Raw genomic sequence first — 18,480 nt, 5'->3', positions numbered from 1 at the left:
TAAAAAACTTCTCTTCACTCTTACCTCATAATATATGCCTGTACATGCACGACTACTAACTGTATTATATGACCAAAAGGTATGGTCGAAGGCACCAGATTCCTTCTGATCTTTCCAAGAAAAAAAAAGAAAAAAAATGCACTAATAAAACGTAACTTAAAGAAAAGGAGATGGATACAGTTATCGCAGCCTATAAATCATACCTGTGGACCCATATTAGGTGGCATTTGCTGCGGGTGGGGTGGATAACTCTGTTGCTGAGGTGGCTGTTGTTGTGGCGGTTGCGACATAGGTGGTCCTCCTGGCGGGCCACCTTGATAACCTTGGGTCGGGCTGTGAGGATGATGCTGCGGCGGTCCCATCGGACTGCCCTGTGCATTGGACGGGGACGGTGCCTGTTGCGGAGGGCCCATCGGGCTAGGTGCTTGCGGTGGTGGCATGGGCGAGGACTGCGGTGAAGGGCTCGCCATATTATTACGTTCAAAAGGTTTCAGTTTATCTATAAGGATCACTTCCTGAAAGTCACAACAAAATGCAAACGTTAGAATTCGTCACAACCATCTACGAGAAATGAGAGAAATCTGACTTCGCTCAAGCAATAAGTGCTCTTAATAAGTGCCAGTGTGTGGAGCACTTAACAATTCAACTATGTACTTCAAACAGATACACACTTGGGCGAGATAATCTCACGTTCGAAAGACACCACGGCTCGCTCGAGGGAGTTTTTGCATCCAAGAGACCTTACGACAGAATATTCCACCTCTCTCTTTCCCTCTCACACACTCTCTCTTTCTCGTCTTTCGATGTCGAAGGCGGATTGTTCTGAACTCGAGAAAGTCAAGCAGGGCGACGCACCGCGCTCGAGAACACCGCGCCGATCGCTCCGGCCACTTGGCGACAAATAAACGCTATAGTTTCCGCGGCTGGAGGCAACAAGCCGAAAAGTAAAAACCGGAGTAGTGGCTGACGAAGCGCGGTGTTCAGCGCGGTGCGCGCATCCCGTTGGAATCCAACGGTGCCGCCCGTCTCCCGGGGGGTGCCGCTCTACGTACCGTTCCGGACGCTCCACGTTATCGCGGCGACCAAGCCGGATTCATTGCCGCGTGTGCCACCGCACGCGCGCACTTCTTAACAGAGATATACGGGGAACGCGCGAGAGTTTAGCTACGTTGCGCCGAACGACTCCGAGAAACGCACGCTGTCGGCCATACTTCCACTCTCGGCTCGCCGTAGAGGTTCGCTTCGCCCAGCCAATGGCCGGACATGGCGTTCGCGTCGCTTCCGCAGCGCGAGCCGACGAGAGCGCGCGGGCCGAACAAACGGGAGCCGAGAGCTAACGGAACGTTCTCCGGCGCGGCGAAGATACGCATCGCAAAAAAGTATCAAAATATGTACGCGAGATTTCGAGCAAGACGGCGGTTAAACCGCGTTGTCGAGTAACCGGCAGGTTAATCTTCCGTGATCCGTAGACAATTCGAGGACGACTTTGACCAATAAAGAAAACTCCGCGATAACCGATATTCTTTGTAGCTGCACTATGTTGTACTCGCTGCACTCAAAATAGAGTCGATATGCAAGTAGACGTTGGAGAGAAAGAGAGGAATGTACAGAAAATACAAATTATAAAAAACAGCTACATATTTTTATCCTTCTCTCTATCGTCCGGTTACATATATATGTCTCATTGAAAGTGCAGAAAGTAAGCACCGTGGTGCAGCTGCAAAGAACAAAATATTTTGCTCACGTTGTCACGAGACTGTCACGCAATACGCATGCTCACGCAGCGGCAGTGAGCAACACAACCACAACAAGATGGCTTTGACGAGGGAGCTCGGCGGACTGTCAACGCGGTTGTTGCGAAACAAAGCGTGTCTGTACGCCGCGGTGAGATGTTCTTCCGACAGACGTAAGTAACTGTACATGTCCACTTCAATTTGCTTCTCATCACGCTTCGTATAACGAAGCTGTTGCTCCGCCGAGTACCGCGATGAGGTTAGGATTGCTGTTATTATATAATTTAAATTGTCATGTGTATCGTATTTAGTGGAAAATATAGAGTAAAACTCGATGTAAAGACGTGTTGTAGGAACGCGTGTATGAAAACGTGTGGGGAAATCCATAAAGGAATATCATTGGAGAATTTATCCGAATAATCACGTAGCGAGGATGAAACTGACAAAGTTCCGTATACTGTTTGCCATCAGCGTATCCATGGAACTACCTCTGGAGGCCGGGGAAATATTCGGAGAAGGATCATGACAAAATTGCCGAGAAATACAATTTGCATCCGAAGGAGTATAAGCCTTATCCAGACGACGGTAAAAAATTCACCGGTGATTACCCGCAGCTGCCCATGGTAGGACCGGCCGCTAAAGACCCGTACTATCCATACGACATACCAGTATACAAGAAAAATTATCGTGAGACGGTGAGTTTACGTGTGTACGAATTTACATACCTCTGAAATTTGTCTATCACGTTCTCCAGTGTCCCCGTGTTTTCCTTTCCAGCTACACGATCAGTTTGAAATTATGGGCGAGGATCGCTTCAGTTATGGCTACAACTACAGGATCAATCTGTATGTGGGAACGGCGATATTTTTTGCAACTATGATCGCTTGCGCGACGATCACTTACTTGTTAGAACCCTATAAGACATTCATACCAAGAGTCAGTACTTGTTAACGGTTACAAATCGGTGGTTAACTAGATATTTCGGTACTTTATGAATACATATGTTTCAGATGGAGCAACAGATGCCGAAGAAGGGTGTAGTGCATTATACATTTGAGCCAGCAGATTCGTGAAGATGGGACAAGTAGCCTCGATTAGACAACAGATTTAAATACAGCAGTGTCTGATATAATATATGAACATATGAGTTGTAATATATGAATGATGTGTAATTTATATTACAACATGTGTCTTTATTATGTTTCTGTAACATCTGAATTTTCATCACTCGTTATAACTTTAGTTTCTTTTTTCTTTCTCTATTTGTATTATAGTCTTCAATCTCCATTTTATGGAGAAGCAATAAATTGCTCATTAATATTTTACCAAGATTAATTAATCCATAGGCTCCAACTCGACCCCAATTTTACAATATTTAGCGAAATATAAAAAAAACCTAATGTTTTCTACGATAAATGACGCAACTAAGACTTGAAGATTTTAAAAATTCTTTAAAACTCAATTTCTTTAAATATCTTACTATCGCAATTATCGTTCTTCATAGACATTATTAGACTGATATCACGTCTATGAAAGCCTCTGATCTGTTAATTCGCTGATTTTATATATATATATAACATATATTTTTCTTTTTTATTGAAGGTAACCGAGACTGGCTACAAAATTGGTGGAAGTACCATCGACTAACACATTTTTATTTCATTTCTTCGTACATTCATTACAAAGAAAGCAATAACATTTGACCCAAAAACTTTTTACGCATACAAATCGTCAATGTGTCCGGTAATACAAAGGAAGGAGGGGAAAATATATCCGCGCAAGATATCTCGCAAAGGGACGATTGAACATTAATCGCATCGACATGGAAAGATCGCCCAAATTGTAAGGTATCCGTCGTACCGTGACGTACAATGTCGCGATGTACGACCTGCATACTAAAAATACAGATAGAAAAATATGACGATAGACTACGGAATAAATTGTATAATGTATACGATGAGAATACGCGTGTGAGCATGATTGTTCGATTTTTGTGTATGTGTGTGTGTGTGTGTCTCAGTTAAAACCTGCCACGGCTGATAGTTACGTAGCGCAGTCAAGAGGGACGTCGCGGAGACACTTAGTAATATCACGTTACTTACAAATGATATGCTTGATCAATTCGCTTCTGTTTTTTTTCCCTTTCTCAATAATCACCTCGTTATGGTGCACGACAGTTTCGTTAAATCCCTGTAGGAGACACATATTATTCCGTAAGATATTGAACGGGATACTGCGTACTCGACAACCTGCCCGCCTTCCTCTCGACGTCTAAACAGTTTAAAAAGTACGCCCTGTACGCTTCTGACAGATACACGAATATTGAATGTACGCGTATATCGCGAGTTATATAAAGATTCGACGCCGTCGATCGGGAAACGATCGAGGGAATGGCGTCGCGATTGGATCCCTTATATCGCGGTGTGATTATGCATTTTAACAAATTCCAAAGCCAAAGTCGTTTGGCGATCGCTACGAAGTAGCTGTACTCGTGACACAGAGCCCGAAGGAATTTTCCTGTTAAATGCAGCGAGATATTGCTTATATTCGAAACATGAGCGCTCGAAAGATCGATTTTTATACCGCCATGCTTTCTCTTTCATTTCTCTCTTTACGTACAGACTGAAAATTGCTGATTTTTTATTGACTATTGTTCCACGGATACACATGGACACATGCTCAGATCTGTATCCTCCACGTTGAATCGTATGCGCATCTTGAAAAGCCGATTCTTACGGATTGCAATTATAGTTTTGTATCTTTAACTGAAACAGCTCTCAAGTTAACAATCTCGGCTATTTGAAATGCACGTGATTCGTTTTCTCTGCACTCTGCGTGTGTGTCTGTGTGTTTGTACATATGCAGGATGTTTCAGAAATGGTTCGTCAAATAAAACCTTTATTCTATTTATATAAGAATGGGAAAAAGTTCCAGCGTTGGAAAAAGTGTGGATTCCCTGGAGGAAAAATGTCTTACAATTTTTCATATTATTACATAACCAGAATTTATATAAAAATTTTCAAATTTTCTTAAAACGCTCAAAAATTTTTCAGAAAAACAGATAAAATAATAATAAAATATTTCAGATTTTTCCATCTTTATCCAATTATGTTTGAAAGTATCTGAGAAATTTTATATATTTTATATATTTTTTCAGAATTTTTCACAGTCGCAATTCTTACAAAATTTCTGAGAAAATATGAGAAATTTTTTCACCAGGGTTCGGAAACGCTTCCTTTCTGAATTATAAATATTTTTTGTTTACAGTAAAAATCGGCGAGAACACTTCGTTAAAGAAATTGCTAGAAACGAACTTCCTTTCGTCTCACACCAACCTCTCACGGACTAAATCATCTAAAACGTTCAAAAATTTTCGAATTTTCTCATAAGCGATAAAATATTTCGAAGAATCTCCACAGTAACAAGAATATCATAGACGAGTCTTAAAAAATATCTCCCATAAACAAAAATCCAAAGATTTTAAATCGGGAGAACGTGCAGACCATGTAATTGGTCCCCATTGGTCAATCCATCAATCAGTACATTATTAAAAAATTTTGCTGTAAACAAAAAATAACTCGGATAGAGAAAGCGTTTCTTAATTTATGTTTATATGATTTTTTTTCATCCATATGATAAGGAGAATAAGTTCCTAAAATTTGACCACCTATAATTTCTAAAACATCCTGTATGTGGGATATATATATATCATAATTGTGCTTGCAATTACGCGGCGTAACCAACCAAATCAATTTCTGGACCGTTAAAGTTGTATTATTTCAGACAGTATCTTAATACACACGTCTCACTCGCTCTCCTCCCCCTCTAATATTTATCGTCCTATAAGTAGCGTTTTACGGATATGTCGTGTTTGTCGCTGCTGGCAATAAATACGAAATAAATCAACGAGAAGCGTCGAGACGTACAAACGGGATACGTACTCCTCTATGTATACGTGATACTTTCCTAAATATTTACCGTGAGATCTACGCGAGTGCAAAGTTACATACATGTAATCTTTCGACGAAGGACTTGGTAAAACACATCGATAGCGATTATTACGGATATATTATGTTTCGGTTTACTTATCGGTATTCGCTACGGGCGAAAGACGCGGTCCAAACCGACGCGGGATACAACGACGGCGAGTGCGAGCGAGTTCCTTTACGACGAATCGACGGAATCGCGACCGTCCTCGCGAGCCTCCCGTGTACGTTCCCGCGACGGTTCCATTCGTCTTCCACTTCGACGGTTACACGCAGAAGAACGTCAATTCATTTGTTCGGCGAGAGTTATTTGATTCAATTTCATCCGAGTTTCGAGCCGCGCGCAAAATTCACGCTCGGCCGAAAGAAAAAGGGAAGCCCATGCGTAACGGTAGGGAGGGCCAAATAATTCCGACGCGAGCTCGTTTTTCCGACGTGGAAAAACCTATTTTACTTCTTCCTCTTTTCCCTCTCTTCTTTTAGAACTTCGAACGCTGAAGTGTACGTTTTAAATATTGACAAAGCAGTTCGTTCTGTATTGTTAGACTAGATTAACAACACATACGTATATATATACACAATGCAATAAATATTGTACGATTGATCTTCGAGTGTTGCAAATAAGCCTCGCCTTAGAGTCCGAGTATATGCAATAAATTACACATGTTCGATTGTAATTTTTAAGTTAGTAGCGATCGCTCTTTAGAGTCCATTTCCGTTACAGACTGTTCCTTCAAAGCTAAGACATTCAGCAAATGATAGGAAAAAAAAAGAAAATACAGATCACGTTACCCGCCTACCCTAGTTTATTAATCGCGTATCGAGCGTAAGAAGAAAAAGCAATTGCAGCAATTGTTCTCTCCGTTTTCTTAGCAACTCAATTTCCTACTCGCGAAGCAGCTTAATTGCCTATCTAAAATCGATAAATCGAGTCTAATTTCTTCGTTGCACATTCAATAGATTCATCTCACTCGTATTTTGGTAATGCAGTACTTAAAATTATATTTTTACTTATTCGTATGCAATATGTAAAGGGGAAATTCTGCCGATAGTCTTAACAAAAATCTTCGCGCGATTATAGAAATTATGATACAGTCCCGGTACGTACCTACAATATTCTTAGAAAGGCTTCTTCGACTATCACCAGAATTTCCAAAAATATCGTACAAAATATTAACATCAGTTGTATATCAACGTCGGAAGGTAAAGATGTCATTAAAAGCCTACATGTAAAAATATAGCTGCCTTGAGAAAATAATCTGACAGAGATAAAAAGAAAGTAGATAAAATACAAGTCGACTGCTTGTGATCGCTTGTCGTCCAACGTCCAACTCACAATTGAATAAAGATAAAAAAAAAAAAATTATGCATGTGCGAACCTAACATGACATCACAATGATTCTCGATCAACTTAAGAATTACTAGCTCAATGCACTGTACATTTATATACGATTACTGATATAATAGTAGATACACGCGCGTAAATTCAATTATGTGTACAATTAAATTATTTACAGCGTTAATAGATCTCTGCTTACTTCTACATCAAGTAAATTATTTGACATCAGCTGAAGTGGACAAAACCATAAGACGCACGTTCGCATTCACTCGCGCATGATGTGAACCAAACATTTTACGATATATATATGGGAGTAATACTAATATATATGTACTCTATCGCTACTTACGTACTTACATATCATGCGTGTAGCTAATTATATCTCCAAAAGATTCTACAATTTTACATTGCCAATAAGTGACATAAATAAACAAAATATTATATACAATTTCGCTTACACATATTAGCCAATTTTATCACATTAGTTTTTAATCAGAATTTTCCTTTCTCCATACGCAGTTGCCATAAATATCAAATAAATGTAATCAATTGTCAAGGATGAAAAGATCAGATTATTCCTTTCTATCTAAATCTGTGGATAAGAGTTTACATTGTAGAATTCAACCTATTGACACTAACTTTTATATCTATATATATATATATATGGCAGCCTTGTAACTACACTCTTAAAACCTCGCGTATCTATCTTGGCAATTAATTTGTCTGGATTGTTATTACCCGTGTTTTATACTAGAACATCAATCGTTAACTAAATGCTTAGGCCCTTTTTGTTGCTGTAGGTATCACTAAATATTATAAATCTTGCTATTGTACATGCGTATCAAGGATTAAGTTTGAGAATCAGTAAATTGTAACTGGTATGCGTATACTAGCTATTATTACAAAAAAAATCAGTAAAGCATAATTTTGCCAAATAATAAACTGAAAAGGGATAAAAAGGCGGATTCATTCGCTTGATTCACTCTTTAAGACGAGGCACGCAAATTGCTAAATTATTGTATGGCAACATCTCTCACACTGTTATATCTTAAGGTAAAAGCTGTATCGATACATGTTAAATGTTGGAAAGAAATATAACAAAATACAGTGTGCTTTCAACGGTGACAAAATTAATTTGATTTTCCCCTTTGTTTTACAGAATGTATCATATAAGAGTTAGTGTTTCATTTTGAAGAGGTCGAATTGAGATTTTTTAATTGAGAGAACTGCCTATAACTATGATAAGTTATTGAGTTAAATCAAATTTGTATTTAATTTTTTGTTGCTATATACTTCATATTTAATTTACCTAATCGCCATGTGAATAATGTGATTTAAAACTGAAAGCTCGGAGACCTATTAACAAGTTGCCAACAAAAAAGTGTTTTCTCTATCATCATATACAATAGTATATGTAACAGTTGCGCTCAGTCGTACCATGTGTCTCGATATGCGCGTGCTAGAGCGCAGACACGAGACTACAATGGCCCTACATTAATCAACGTAATTGGTGTTCATCCTTGTGTAATCAACAGTGTTCTGTTGACGCTCGAAAATTCGCTTACCTACATAAAGCTAGAAATGGACGTTCACATACATCTAAATAAATTAAAAAGAAAAAAAAAGAACACGTACTACTTTATACAATTCGCTAGCAAAGGCAAATAAATAAATTGTATCTTAAATGTATCTAGAACAGCTGAAGATCGGGGTTTCTTTCATTAACATTATGATAAACGTTGTTACAGTTAAGTATAGATTGCATATCCTCATAGCAAATACGTTATAATGCACTGGGATAGAGATTGAATTTACCTAACATGTCGAAATTTTTTTCTAGTGGATCCGAGTTTTGACGTTTTGATCTCTGATTGATGCTCGCAAATTACTTTAGGTTAAATAACGCGTTATGTTATATTGAATGTTAAAGATAAAGTTCACAGTTTTGGATACTAAAATTTTCACGAGGTTTAATAATATAATAAGACACAACCTCACAGAGGCTGTACGAACGGGGTAGACTCGCTAACCCTTTCACCGCTCTTAGAGCGTTGTAGAAGAATTTCTGCCGTTCTTTTTTCCGCAAAAACGTATATACCTACAGTAATATAAACTTCCTAACTTCACTGTTTCAGCCTTTCGAGACGCAGGCAGTGAAAGGGTTAGGTATATTCTAGTTTTGCGACTGTGCTTTCTTGCCACCGCGTGGCTTGATGCTTTCGGAAATCTGCCACATTGCCTCCTCACAGAGGAAATCACTGAAGTTGTTGAAAAACGTCATAATGCGTTCGTGTTTCTTGAAAGAGTACGTGCTGTAAAATAATAATTATATGCAATATGAGTAATTGACATTTATTAAGGATTTGGTGAGCAAAACTTACCCTTTCTTAAATCTTTTCATATTTTCAACAATATTAAATTGTTGCCATCTCTTGGAGAAATTTATAGTGCCATCTGGTAATAAATCGCTATTTCCAATATGCACAAACGTAAGATCTTGCAAAACAAGTCCGCTAAAATAAAATGCACGTACAGATAAATTTTTGATAATCAAAAAAATATATAAAATTTCTGAATAACAACTGTACTTATATTCTTACATGTAAGGAATACAGGGCGGTTGTGTTTCCGCTAGAGCTTGCCTATAAGCTCGGAAGCTGCTAGAGCTATCAATGAGAGCGCAATATTCTTTGAGACCTTCCGTAATGTGTTTTTGCCATTCAAGTCTCCTAATAGGTGCACTATCCAATGCAGATAATAATGCGAGATAGCTGTTAAAATTATTAATTTTCCTAAGATGCTTCATTATCTTGATAAACTTTACGACATATTTCTCCCTATCTTTCGCCTCATTTTCTAATCGATGTTCTAATATCCTAGATCGTGCCCAATATGACATTTTATTAAAATGTTCAGTAAATCTTGTGAGATTCGGACTTCTCTCTTCGTTCTGTTCTTGCGCCCAAATCAGTACTTCCGGAATTTCTATTTTCATAAACAAATCCGCATCAAGCAATGTCATTTGTTCTGCAATTTGTTCGCTTTTAAAATCTAATAGGGAAGCTTGTTTCGTTGTAACACTTAGAGACGAGAGAATTGGTTGTGCTGCTTGTAATTGTTTCATAGTGTGCTTCTCTAAAATTTTAACTCGCAACGCTTTGGCCATAGTGAGATCTCCGCTGCACACTAATTGCTGTGCAAATTCCATTAAAGTTTGCAGAAGAATATCATCAAGATCAGATATTCTGTAAAATAGTTAATTATATTATTATAAATCGCAGTCAAACTTTAAGAATATAAGAGCGTAATTAAATGTATATAATGGATTCTCTACTTACGTTAAATCACTAACGACTCTAACAAGTAAAGAAAATGCTTCACGCGCGGCTCTTTGTTTGACAACATCTGGAGAACATGAAAAACGTTGATGACGTCTATGTAATTTACGAATTAGTTCTAATGGTTGTATGAAGGTTCTATACGTCGTTAAAAACGCTTCTTGGTACAGGAAATCTGCAAAAAATACATTATTTTTATTATAATTCAATTCATTCACCTTTACCTCTAATATTTATCATTAATATTTATTTTTATATATGCAATGTTATATTTTAAATATTTCATCATCAATTACCTGATTCTTTTTCATCTATGCAGCATAAAAAGATAAATAAATAATGTAATAAATAATGTTAAAAAATTATTTTAAGTTTTACGTTTAATGAATTAAGAAAAAGTACATACCATGTTTATTTGCTTTTGTCGCATGGATTAATAATGCATCTGGATGTCCACCACGTATATCTGGACCTTCTTCATCAGACTTTTTAAATACTAAGTATTTGCTAATATCTAATTCATCTAAAATGCTATCATCTTGATCGATATCCCTTAATTCAAGAGTATTTTCATCGACTGATATGGAAGAAAGTGCGTTACTAGCAGGTCTAGACGATGGTAATACTGTGTCCATAATAACATTATTATTCTAAAAAGAAAAAAATGACAATTATATTAGTACTTAACGCCTATTAGTCGTAGTTCCAGAATAATAGCGCAATAGTAAAATTATTACATTAATGTTTACCAATTTTACTGGAGTGGAAGGTGTAACATCTTTCTTTTCATGTGCGTACGCTGGCTCCTCTGTTTTTAGAGGTGTTGATGTCACGATAGGATCTGATTTATGAATACTCTGCATGCTAATAGTGGGTTTTGGTGATATTGGTGGAGGTGTAAGGTTTGATTTAATGGAACGAGATCTCTTTGGTGGTAATGCCGGGGGCAGACTAGAATTATTTGTTGTCTCTACTGAGCTCGGTGTCGTCGCAGTTGTAGAAAGGCTAGAAAAGATACGACTTCATGATAATTCTTTTTTCTTTAACAATGTTACTTGCCAAAATTTGTACAATAAAAACTTTTTACTCTCTGTATAGTAAAAGCAAATAATAAAAATATAGATAAAAAACAAAAATGTACAACTTATATAATAATAATACCTTGAGCTGTCATGTAGAGTAGTCACAGTATGCGTCATAAAGGAACACGATTGGGCTGTGGTAAGAGACATCTCGTGCTGCTGCCATTCTGCTTGCATCGAATTGTAGGCTGCTACAGAATGACGGGTACCAAGACCAGAGATGAAATCATTATTACTGTGGGAACAGTTTCCGAACATCTCCATGTACGCCATAACTGAAATACGTACAAGTGAATGAATTAACGTGAATTTTATTAGAAAGAATAACTTTTGTTATCATAAATTATTCTGTGTAAAAACTGAATTTTTTTTATAATACAATCGATGAATGCAAGCACGATGTATACCACAATAAAATATTAAAACACATGTGGTATGTGTGGATTGCAATGAAAACACTGATGCACAAGCAAATCTTGTATAATTGTTATTTCGATAAGCCACGTGTGTAAAAATGAAAAAGTTAAACTCACTGGAGTAAGAGTGGAACCTTTTAAACAACATCTTACGTGTTGCTGTGAATATTATACTTCAGCAATTTATCCTATTGTACAATAGAAACAGGTGCTCCAACAATTGCAGACTTAATTAAAAGTGTTATATAAGTTAAGAAGGCTTCACTTTAACAATTCTTTTACTTTAAATATTCACTGCATTTTTCAGCTGTAAGTCCGTTTGTCTTGACATAAAGACGGAAACTAAGCTTTAACTCTGTTCAACAGCTGATGAAGCGTAACTATTAACTGACTATTAGTGTAAAAGGTCGAATTAATTAGAAAAAGATCACGACGCCTACATACCCTCGCCAGAACTGCCTTTCATTCATTTGTGTTGAATTATATAAACTCGTAGAATTTTTGTATTTTAAATATAAAAAAATACGTATGTTCCTAAATTGCATGATAAAAATATAGTTTTTAATGTATAATAAGATCTTAGATGTGAATAAATCTAATGTAACAATAAACTGCAATACGAAATAAATAGTATCAACCAAATATGATATATATATATATATATGTTATATTAATGTGGATGATATACATTGTACATTATATCAATCAAAAATTATATTTTTCGATTAATATAATATTTAGCATCATAGCTAAAACCACCATATTATTGTGTCTATGATGCAAATTAAAAGTAAGCCACGAATAAGCTGCAATTATTAATAAAAATTCAAGCTCAATATCAAACAATGTCATGTTGTAAAAATATCAGAGATAAAGGGATAATAAAAATAGAATAACAGTAAACATGCCGCAAGAGAAGCCTGGAATTAAAATCTGATATAAATGTGTGAAACATAGGATATATTAACTTAGCGTGAAAGTGTTTGCCAAGGGGGTAGTTGAATTGTGTGGGCAGGATCCCACTTACCAGAATATGCCACTGATTGGAACACTGAGGGATATAAAACATTGCATCAGTTTTAATTTACTACCAAAAAGTAGTTTGGAATATCTACTACATTGTTTTATTACTTGCGTGTTGATAGATTGTATTAATTAAGAATAACATAAAGAATTATTTATATGTTATAATTATTTTGCAAGATTATTACGTTAGCTCGCGAGTATTTGTTAATGTGGTATTTCTCAAAATTCGTGTGTCTTAAAATTGACAGTGGAAGAGTAAAGCACCAACCATCAACATTATCAAGTATTCTGCTGGTTTCTTTAATCTTATTGCCAATATTAATAGTTACTAAAAAAATTACTTACTATGACGCTTCTTTAGAGGCAAAGGGGGTGGTTTGTTGGCATCTGAACTATCTCCGTTACTAGTGTGCAAACTGCATGTGGATAAATGCTCATTTTCCGGTACATTGTCATACTGCGACGGTTGTCGTTCTTTTCTTCGCTTGGATCGCTTCTCTGGCAATGCTGGAGGCGCTCCGTTAGAATCGGATGGAACTATCGATTCCATTTCCTACATACCATAGACAGATTGAACGATTAAATTATTTCAAAAATTGAAGCACAAAAAAATAAGTAAAAGTAAAAATAAAATAAAACATAAAACATAACAACACCCACATTTACCAGTTTCTCTAATAAAGCTGGGTCCCCATTTCCAGACACGTTAGTTGTGCTAGTAGTACTTTTGGAATTAGTCATCGTCTTCTGTGTAAAAATAGAGCCGTTACTATCCGATGATAATTTGGTCTGAGAAAACGACTGTTGCTGTGCACTAAACGATTGAGAATTATAACTAATGCTGCTCTGCTGCGACGATCTCTTGGATGCAGTAGTATAACTTTGGGATGAACTTCGTTGAGAATGCATAGAAACAAAGCCTGATTCCTGCGTTTGGGTAGACAATCGCTCCATCTTTCCTTCTATACCTAAAACAAAATAAATTCGAAACCAAAATTATTCAGAACTATCTAAAACAAAACAAAAATCGCAAATTAAGTACACAAAACTTGTTAAATTTTTCTTACGAAACAACATTTTAACATTTTCCCAACTAAAATTAGATCTACGTGACATTTTATGAGGTATCTATGATAGCACTATAATATGACGTGAAAAAGAAAAGAATAAGATTTCGCTTGATCTCGCTGTGCTTTGGGCGAAGATCTATAAGATACTGTTTATTCACGCGGCTGGAAGGTCGATGCTACCTACGCAACTTGTTCCACTAACTATTTCAAGAAATCTTGCGTAATTTTAGCTCTCGCGTTTTTCCTTTCCTTTACTGTTTACAAATAATTAGGAACTCTTTAGTAAATCAAAGAATTATACAACTTAATAAATAAAATGATAAATAAATATAAATGTTAATTTGTTACTAAAACAAATTCTTTACTTATGTTTAACTATTAACTATTCTTAATTTGTTATTGCATGTATGTAATTTTAATTATTAATTACCAATATTACCGATTAATCACTCTTCTTCATAATTAAATTATTTATTCTATAGTAAAAAAATTACACACCAGTTAATGGATTAAGCATTTCTTGAGGTGTTTGTTGGCCTAGCAACATAGTACTTGGTATATTAGTTTCAGAACCATCCCAGCAATTACAGTTTGAAGTACCATTAACTTGCATGCCTACAATAATACAGAATATACGTTACTTTGCAATATAAAAACCTACCTCTAATACCATCAAGACAAATATAAAAAAATAAACACACGCGGGCAAGCTTAATGTTAAAAATATATATAAAAATATCTAATACACACTCTTCCCAGGAAATACTAATAATAACTTCTATTTTATAAAAATGGCGTAAAAATTAATTATCTCACTATGAGCCACAGTACACTATGTGTGTGTCTAACATTATACAAAACTTTTAAAATACCTTCACAGTTTATACTTAGCTTCATATACTTCACGCATTTATTAATGACTACGGTATATAAAGATTGAGGATCCATAATAATCGCGGATTTCTTTTTTTAGTATTATTAAAATATCTAATCCTAATCGCGGGCAATAGAAACTCATTTGTACAGCTCGAATAAACGTTCGGTTGTAGACTGACGTTCTAAACCAAGGTAAGTAGAATACCAAACTAATATGCTGAGTAAGCGTTGACCATGGACCATTCATCTTACGCACATGGAAATGTATTTACGACAACCTTTCATTAGTGACATTCCAGATACATACACGTTATCCGCGGAAATGGAAACTAAAGTATAATCGCGAAATGTTTACAATTCGGTAAATAATAATATCGCATGTGTGGATTCAAAGAGTGCTCTTTTATGTCTCGTAATATAACATAATATAATTTTGTTATTATTTATGCGCGTGAAAAAAATTATTTTGTAACAACTAAAAATTATATTTAAACAATACCATTAAAAATAAAATTTGAGTGTGCTCGAACGAATAAACATTTCAGTATAAATTGCTCGAACGTTACCTTGGATGGTAGCCATGAGACTTAGGTCCATACTGTCATTCAAAGATTCATCATTTGGTCCCATTATAGCTCGAATCTCGTCCTCGTCTCGGGAATGATTCAGAGCCGAATCCAAACTACCGGCCGATGCGCTCAGAAGAGATGACGAATCCTCCGGGGATCGACTTCGGAGGGATACCCTATCAAGACTAGATGCCAGAAGACCTTCCGATTCGTCGTGAAGTTGTTGGGTCCTCGTTCTTCTCTTCGGCGGTAACGGAGGAGGTGTGCCAGAAGAGCTGTTTTCCTCCGACAAACATACATTTGTTCTACAAGGGATCGAGCGTTTCTACGTTCAACTTCCAATGACTAGTGATTTATTATTCTCCTTCTTATATCGAGACAAGTGTTACCTGTCAGGCAGCGGGGGTTTCGGGGGTGGACTAGAATCCCGTAAAATCGACTCGGAGCTATGCGAGCTGCGAACCAAGCTACTACTCGCTGCCGTTTGTTCCAGGATCTGCCGTTCTCTTGGTGTCAAAGGTATATCCGGCAGAGAATTTCTTTGCGTTAATTCCGATCCGTACCCGGAAGCTCTATAATTTATTAATGCGTGTTCAGATTTAGTTTATTTTCGAGTAAGACTTGTATCGATATCACTCATAATTCACTCTCCAACTATTCAATTATCTCTATATAAAGTATCAAAAAATATTATTCATGAAATTCAGTTTCAACATTAATGTACGCTTTATAATGATCGTGAAAGCATTTCACATTAAGTAATAATTAATACTCAATCATATAATTTTCCTCATATCATATATCAAACAATATTAAGGTTTCATATTAATTACATATTAATCACCATTAATTAGATATTATTTCATATTATTTCCCTTGCTTTATTACAAGTGCATTTGTAGGTACATAATATTTTATATCTACTTTTTTGCTATTTTGAGATACGCTCTACTAAAATTTCATTTACTATTACTGCAAATTACCTATTATTATTTGTAGCAGACGGGGGTTTCTGCTTGTTAGCGATTTTCTCATGCGCCAGAGCTACTAGATTTTTCACCGCTTCCTCGACCAGTCCAATAACGTGCGTCACGTTTTCAGTGTCCAAAGCGGAAGATTGATCACCATGCAGCAATACATCGTCGCAGAGTTTCAGCAATTGCGCTAACGCTTGGTACACCTGATTCGTGGCGGATCCTAACGTGGAGCTGCAAGTGTCAGGACATAGGATCAAGAAAGTGTAGAGATATAAATCGATTCTACCGTGTGCCGCAATTTAAATGTAAATGCTTCTTTTTCCGTAAAGTTACAGTGATGTTCCCATGATAAATCATATATATCGATATTGAATAATATTTTTTAGCAAAATAAGCAAACTAATAAAATAAACTTTTTAAATGTGTTGTTCTAGTATTTCTCTCCTACGCTATCCTATAAATCGGTTATTAGATGATGGAACAATTTCGAATGCAGAACAATCACCTGTTCTCGTAGAGCAGGTAGGATTTCAACGCGTTGTGTATCGTGGTAACAGTATCGAGGACGATCGTGCCGTTCCCGGGCAGCATCTCGAGCTTCTTCTTGGATACGACATCCCGGAAATGGAGCAGTGCCAGCTGCACCTGCCGTACATGGATATGCAGATCGCGCAGGGGATTCTTATCCAGAGTGCCAGAGTCGTTAGAGCCCGGGGCGTTCTTGTCCCGCGGCGTACGCGGTGACGAGGGCGAGGCGGCCCTCGTGGCCGCCCCGCTGCCTCCGCCGCCACCGCCGCCGCTGCCGCTACCAGGAGAACGCATGTGGGAGAGCTTCTCCAGAAAGTCCTCCTTGAAGGAGCGCGCACGACGCGCTAGTTTACCGCCGCGCGCCTTCCCGCCGAAGCGCTCCTCGACTTCTGCAACGAGAAACAGTTCCATTTTAGCATCGGAGAATCAGAAAATTACTTTAATTTTCCTTATCTCATTACTTAGTCCCCTATGTATCTATAGGTATATATTTCATTATTTCCCTCTTTATTTTATATTCCTAAAAGAGAAAGAATTACCTATATCAATTCGAAATTCTAAAAACGGACTGTTAATATCACGAAAATTTTTTGTTTAATGTACTACATATTACCGTTCAAAAATCATTTTATGCAAAAGTAATATCTTTTATGACGATAATATTCCATATCTCTATTTAATGTGCGATTCATATCATCCCGGAGGCATATTTGATCTAAAGATAAAATATTGAAATATTTATGAAGACATTTGTCCTATTTACTCTACTTGCTTTTGAAATATAATACGCACATGAGCTTTTTCCATGAGATTAAAGATTAAACGCATCGCATTAGCGAATGGGATTAAAATCTTGCAAACTCTTCTCGCCGATTATAACTTGGGAATCTAGCTAGCGAGCTTTTAAAGCTCTTTAAAACCTTTTACGATAACTTTTATGTTATGAGTTGCATGCAGAGAGACTTTCCTTCTTCCATTTGTTAGGAAAAGTCTGTAAAATTTGATGAATTTTTAACGTAACAAATACCAGAGAATATGATACTCTTATTTTACAAACTAATAACAGAATTATAATATTTTCAATAGAAAATAATTTTATACATTTAATTAATAATTCTTTTTAAAATATTTTACTAATTTATATATATCCTTATAATAATTTTCCTTTAATATGTATATTACACTTATTATTTCTATTATTTACTATTATTAAAATTTGTTCAATTGAATTATCATATATCATCATCGATATGTTTTACATAACAATATTATAAATAAAATAACTAATACACTTAAAAAACCTTTACACAGTCTCCTTACTAAAACTATTCACCCTTATTAATATTTCCTATTGATGAAAAATTATGATTCATTATTTATATCCAAAAGAGAAACCTCCTTTTAATGTGTCTCATTTTTATCGCTATTTAAACTTTCTCACGTCCGATGCTCTTTTCAGAATAATCTCAAGTAAAGAATTTTGTCACGGAGAGAAGCCACGTGTACGTGCACCACAACCACGTTGCATCAGGATTATTTA

At 36.3% G+C, this 18,480-nt stretch overlaps 3 protein-coding genes across 17 annotated transcripts in view; 1 reads left to right on the top strand and 2 right to left on the bottom strand.

Moving 5' to 3' along the window:
* Brm (ATP-dependent helicase brm) overlaps positions 1 to 1,416 on the bottom strand; it is a 37,384-nt gene extending 35,968 nt beyond the window's left edge. For 2 of the 4 annotated variants that reach the window (XM_071773562.1, XM_071773566.1), the window contains exons 1-3: positions 1,053 to 1,416; positions 204 to 515; positions 25 to 105 (exon numbers count right to left, since the gene is read on the bottom strand). In XM_071773562.1, the coding sequence (XP_071629663.1) occupies positions 25 to 105; positions 204 to 470 (348 nt within the window). In that variant the 5' untranslated portion in view covers positions 471 to 515; positions 1,053 to 1,416. Of the gene's footprint in view, positions 1 to 24; positions 106 to 203; positions 516 to 671; positions 1,027 to 1,052 lie in introns of those variants that run through there. The other 2 variants (XM_071773564.1, XM_071773565.1) reach the window with 2 other exon arrangements.
* A 329-nt stretch (positions 1,417 to 1,745) lies between these two features.
* Nd-ashi (NADH:ubiquinone oxidoreductase subunit ASHI) lies at positions 1,746 to 3,058 on the top strand. The gene is made up of 4 exons (XM_071773589.1): positions 1,746 to 1,906; positions 2,205 to 2,428; positions 2,511 to 2,669; positions 2,744 to 3,058. The coding sequence occupies exons 1-4, from the start codon at positions 1,813 to 1,815 to the stop codon at positions 2,804 to 2,806; spliced, it is 540 nt and encodes a 179-aa protein (XP_071629690.1). The 5' UTR covers positions 1,746 to 1,812; the 3' UTR covers positions 2,807 to 3,058.
* A 309-nt stretch (positions 3,059 to 3,367) lies between these two features.
* C3g (C3G guanyl-nucleotide exchange factor) overlaps positions 3,368 to 18,480 on the bottom strand; it is a 70,317-nt gene continuing 55,204 nt past the window's right edge. For 5 of the 12 annotated variants that reach the window (XM_071773577.1, XM_071773568.1, XM_071773567.1 and 2 more), the window contains 16 exons: positions 16,918 to 17,329; positions 16,419 to 16,643; positions 15,825 to 16,007; positions 15,433 to 15,740; positions 14,489 to 14,605; positions 13,581 to 13,888; positions 13,266 to 13,473; positions 12,922 to 12,945; positions 11,558 to 11,753; positions 11,134 to 11,401; positions 10,803 to 11,046; positions 10,693 to 10,707; positions 10,397 to 10,571; positions 9,659 to 10,303; positions 9,440 to 9,571; positions 3,368 to 9,370 (listed from right to left, as the gene is read on the bottom strand). In XM_071773577.1, the coding sequence (XP_071629678.1) occupies positions 9,232 to 9,370; positions 9,440 to 9,571; positions 9,659 to 10,303; positions 10,397 to 10,571; positions 10,693 to 10,707; positions 10,803 to 11,046; positions 11,134 to 11,401; positions 11,558 to 11,753; positions 12,922 to 12,945; positions 13,266 to 13,473; positions 13,581 to 13,888; positions 14,489 to 14,605; positions 15,433 to 15,740; positions 15,825 to 16,007; positions 16,419 to 16,643; positions 16,918 to 17,329 (3,599 nt within the window). In that variant the 3' untranslated portion in view covers positions 3,368 to 9,231. The remainder of the gene's footprint in view (positions 9,371 to 9,439; positions 9,572 to 9,658; positions 10,304 to 10,396; positions 10,572 to 10,692; positions 10,708 to 10,802; positions 11,047 to 11,133; positions 11,402 to 11,557; positions 11,754 to 12,921; positions 12,946 to 13,265; positions 13,474 to 13,580; positions 13,889 to 14,488; positions 14,606 to 15,432; positions 15,741 to 15,824; positions 16,008 to 16,418; positions 16,644 to 16,917; positions 17,330 to 18,480) is intronic. The other 7 variants (XM_071773571.1, XM_071773570.1, XM_071773575.1 and 4 more) reach the window with 7 other exon arrangements.

The sequence above is a fragment of the Temnothorax longispinosus genome, chromosome 3, assembly GCF_030848805.1.
Source record: "Temnothorax longispinosus isolate EJ_2023e chromosome 3, Tlon_JGU_v1, whole genome shotgun sequence".
Lineage (NCBI taxonomy): Eukaryota > Metazoa > Arthropoda > Insecta > Hymenoptera > Formicidae > Temnothorax > Temnothorax longispinosus.
This window is presented reverse-complemented; position numbering and strand designations above follow the sequence as displayed.

Coding starts and splice junctions, on each gene's coding strand:
- Nd-ashi (XM_071773589.1), top strand. CDS start 1,813: ATGGCTTTGACGAGGGAGCTCGGCGGACTGTCAACGCGGTTGTTGCGA. Junction 2,429..2,510: donor AGAAAAATTATCGTGAGACG/GTGAGTTTACGT, acceptor TTTCCTTTCCAG/CTACACGATCAGTTTGAAAT. Junction 2,670..2,743: donor ATAAGACATTCATACCAAGA/GTCAGTACTTGT, acceptor CATATGTTTCAG/ATGGAGCAACAGATGCCGAA.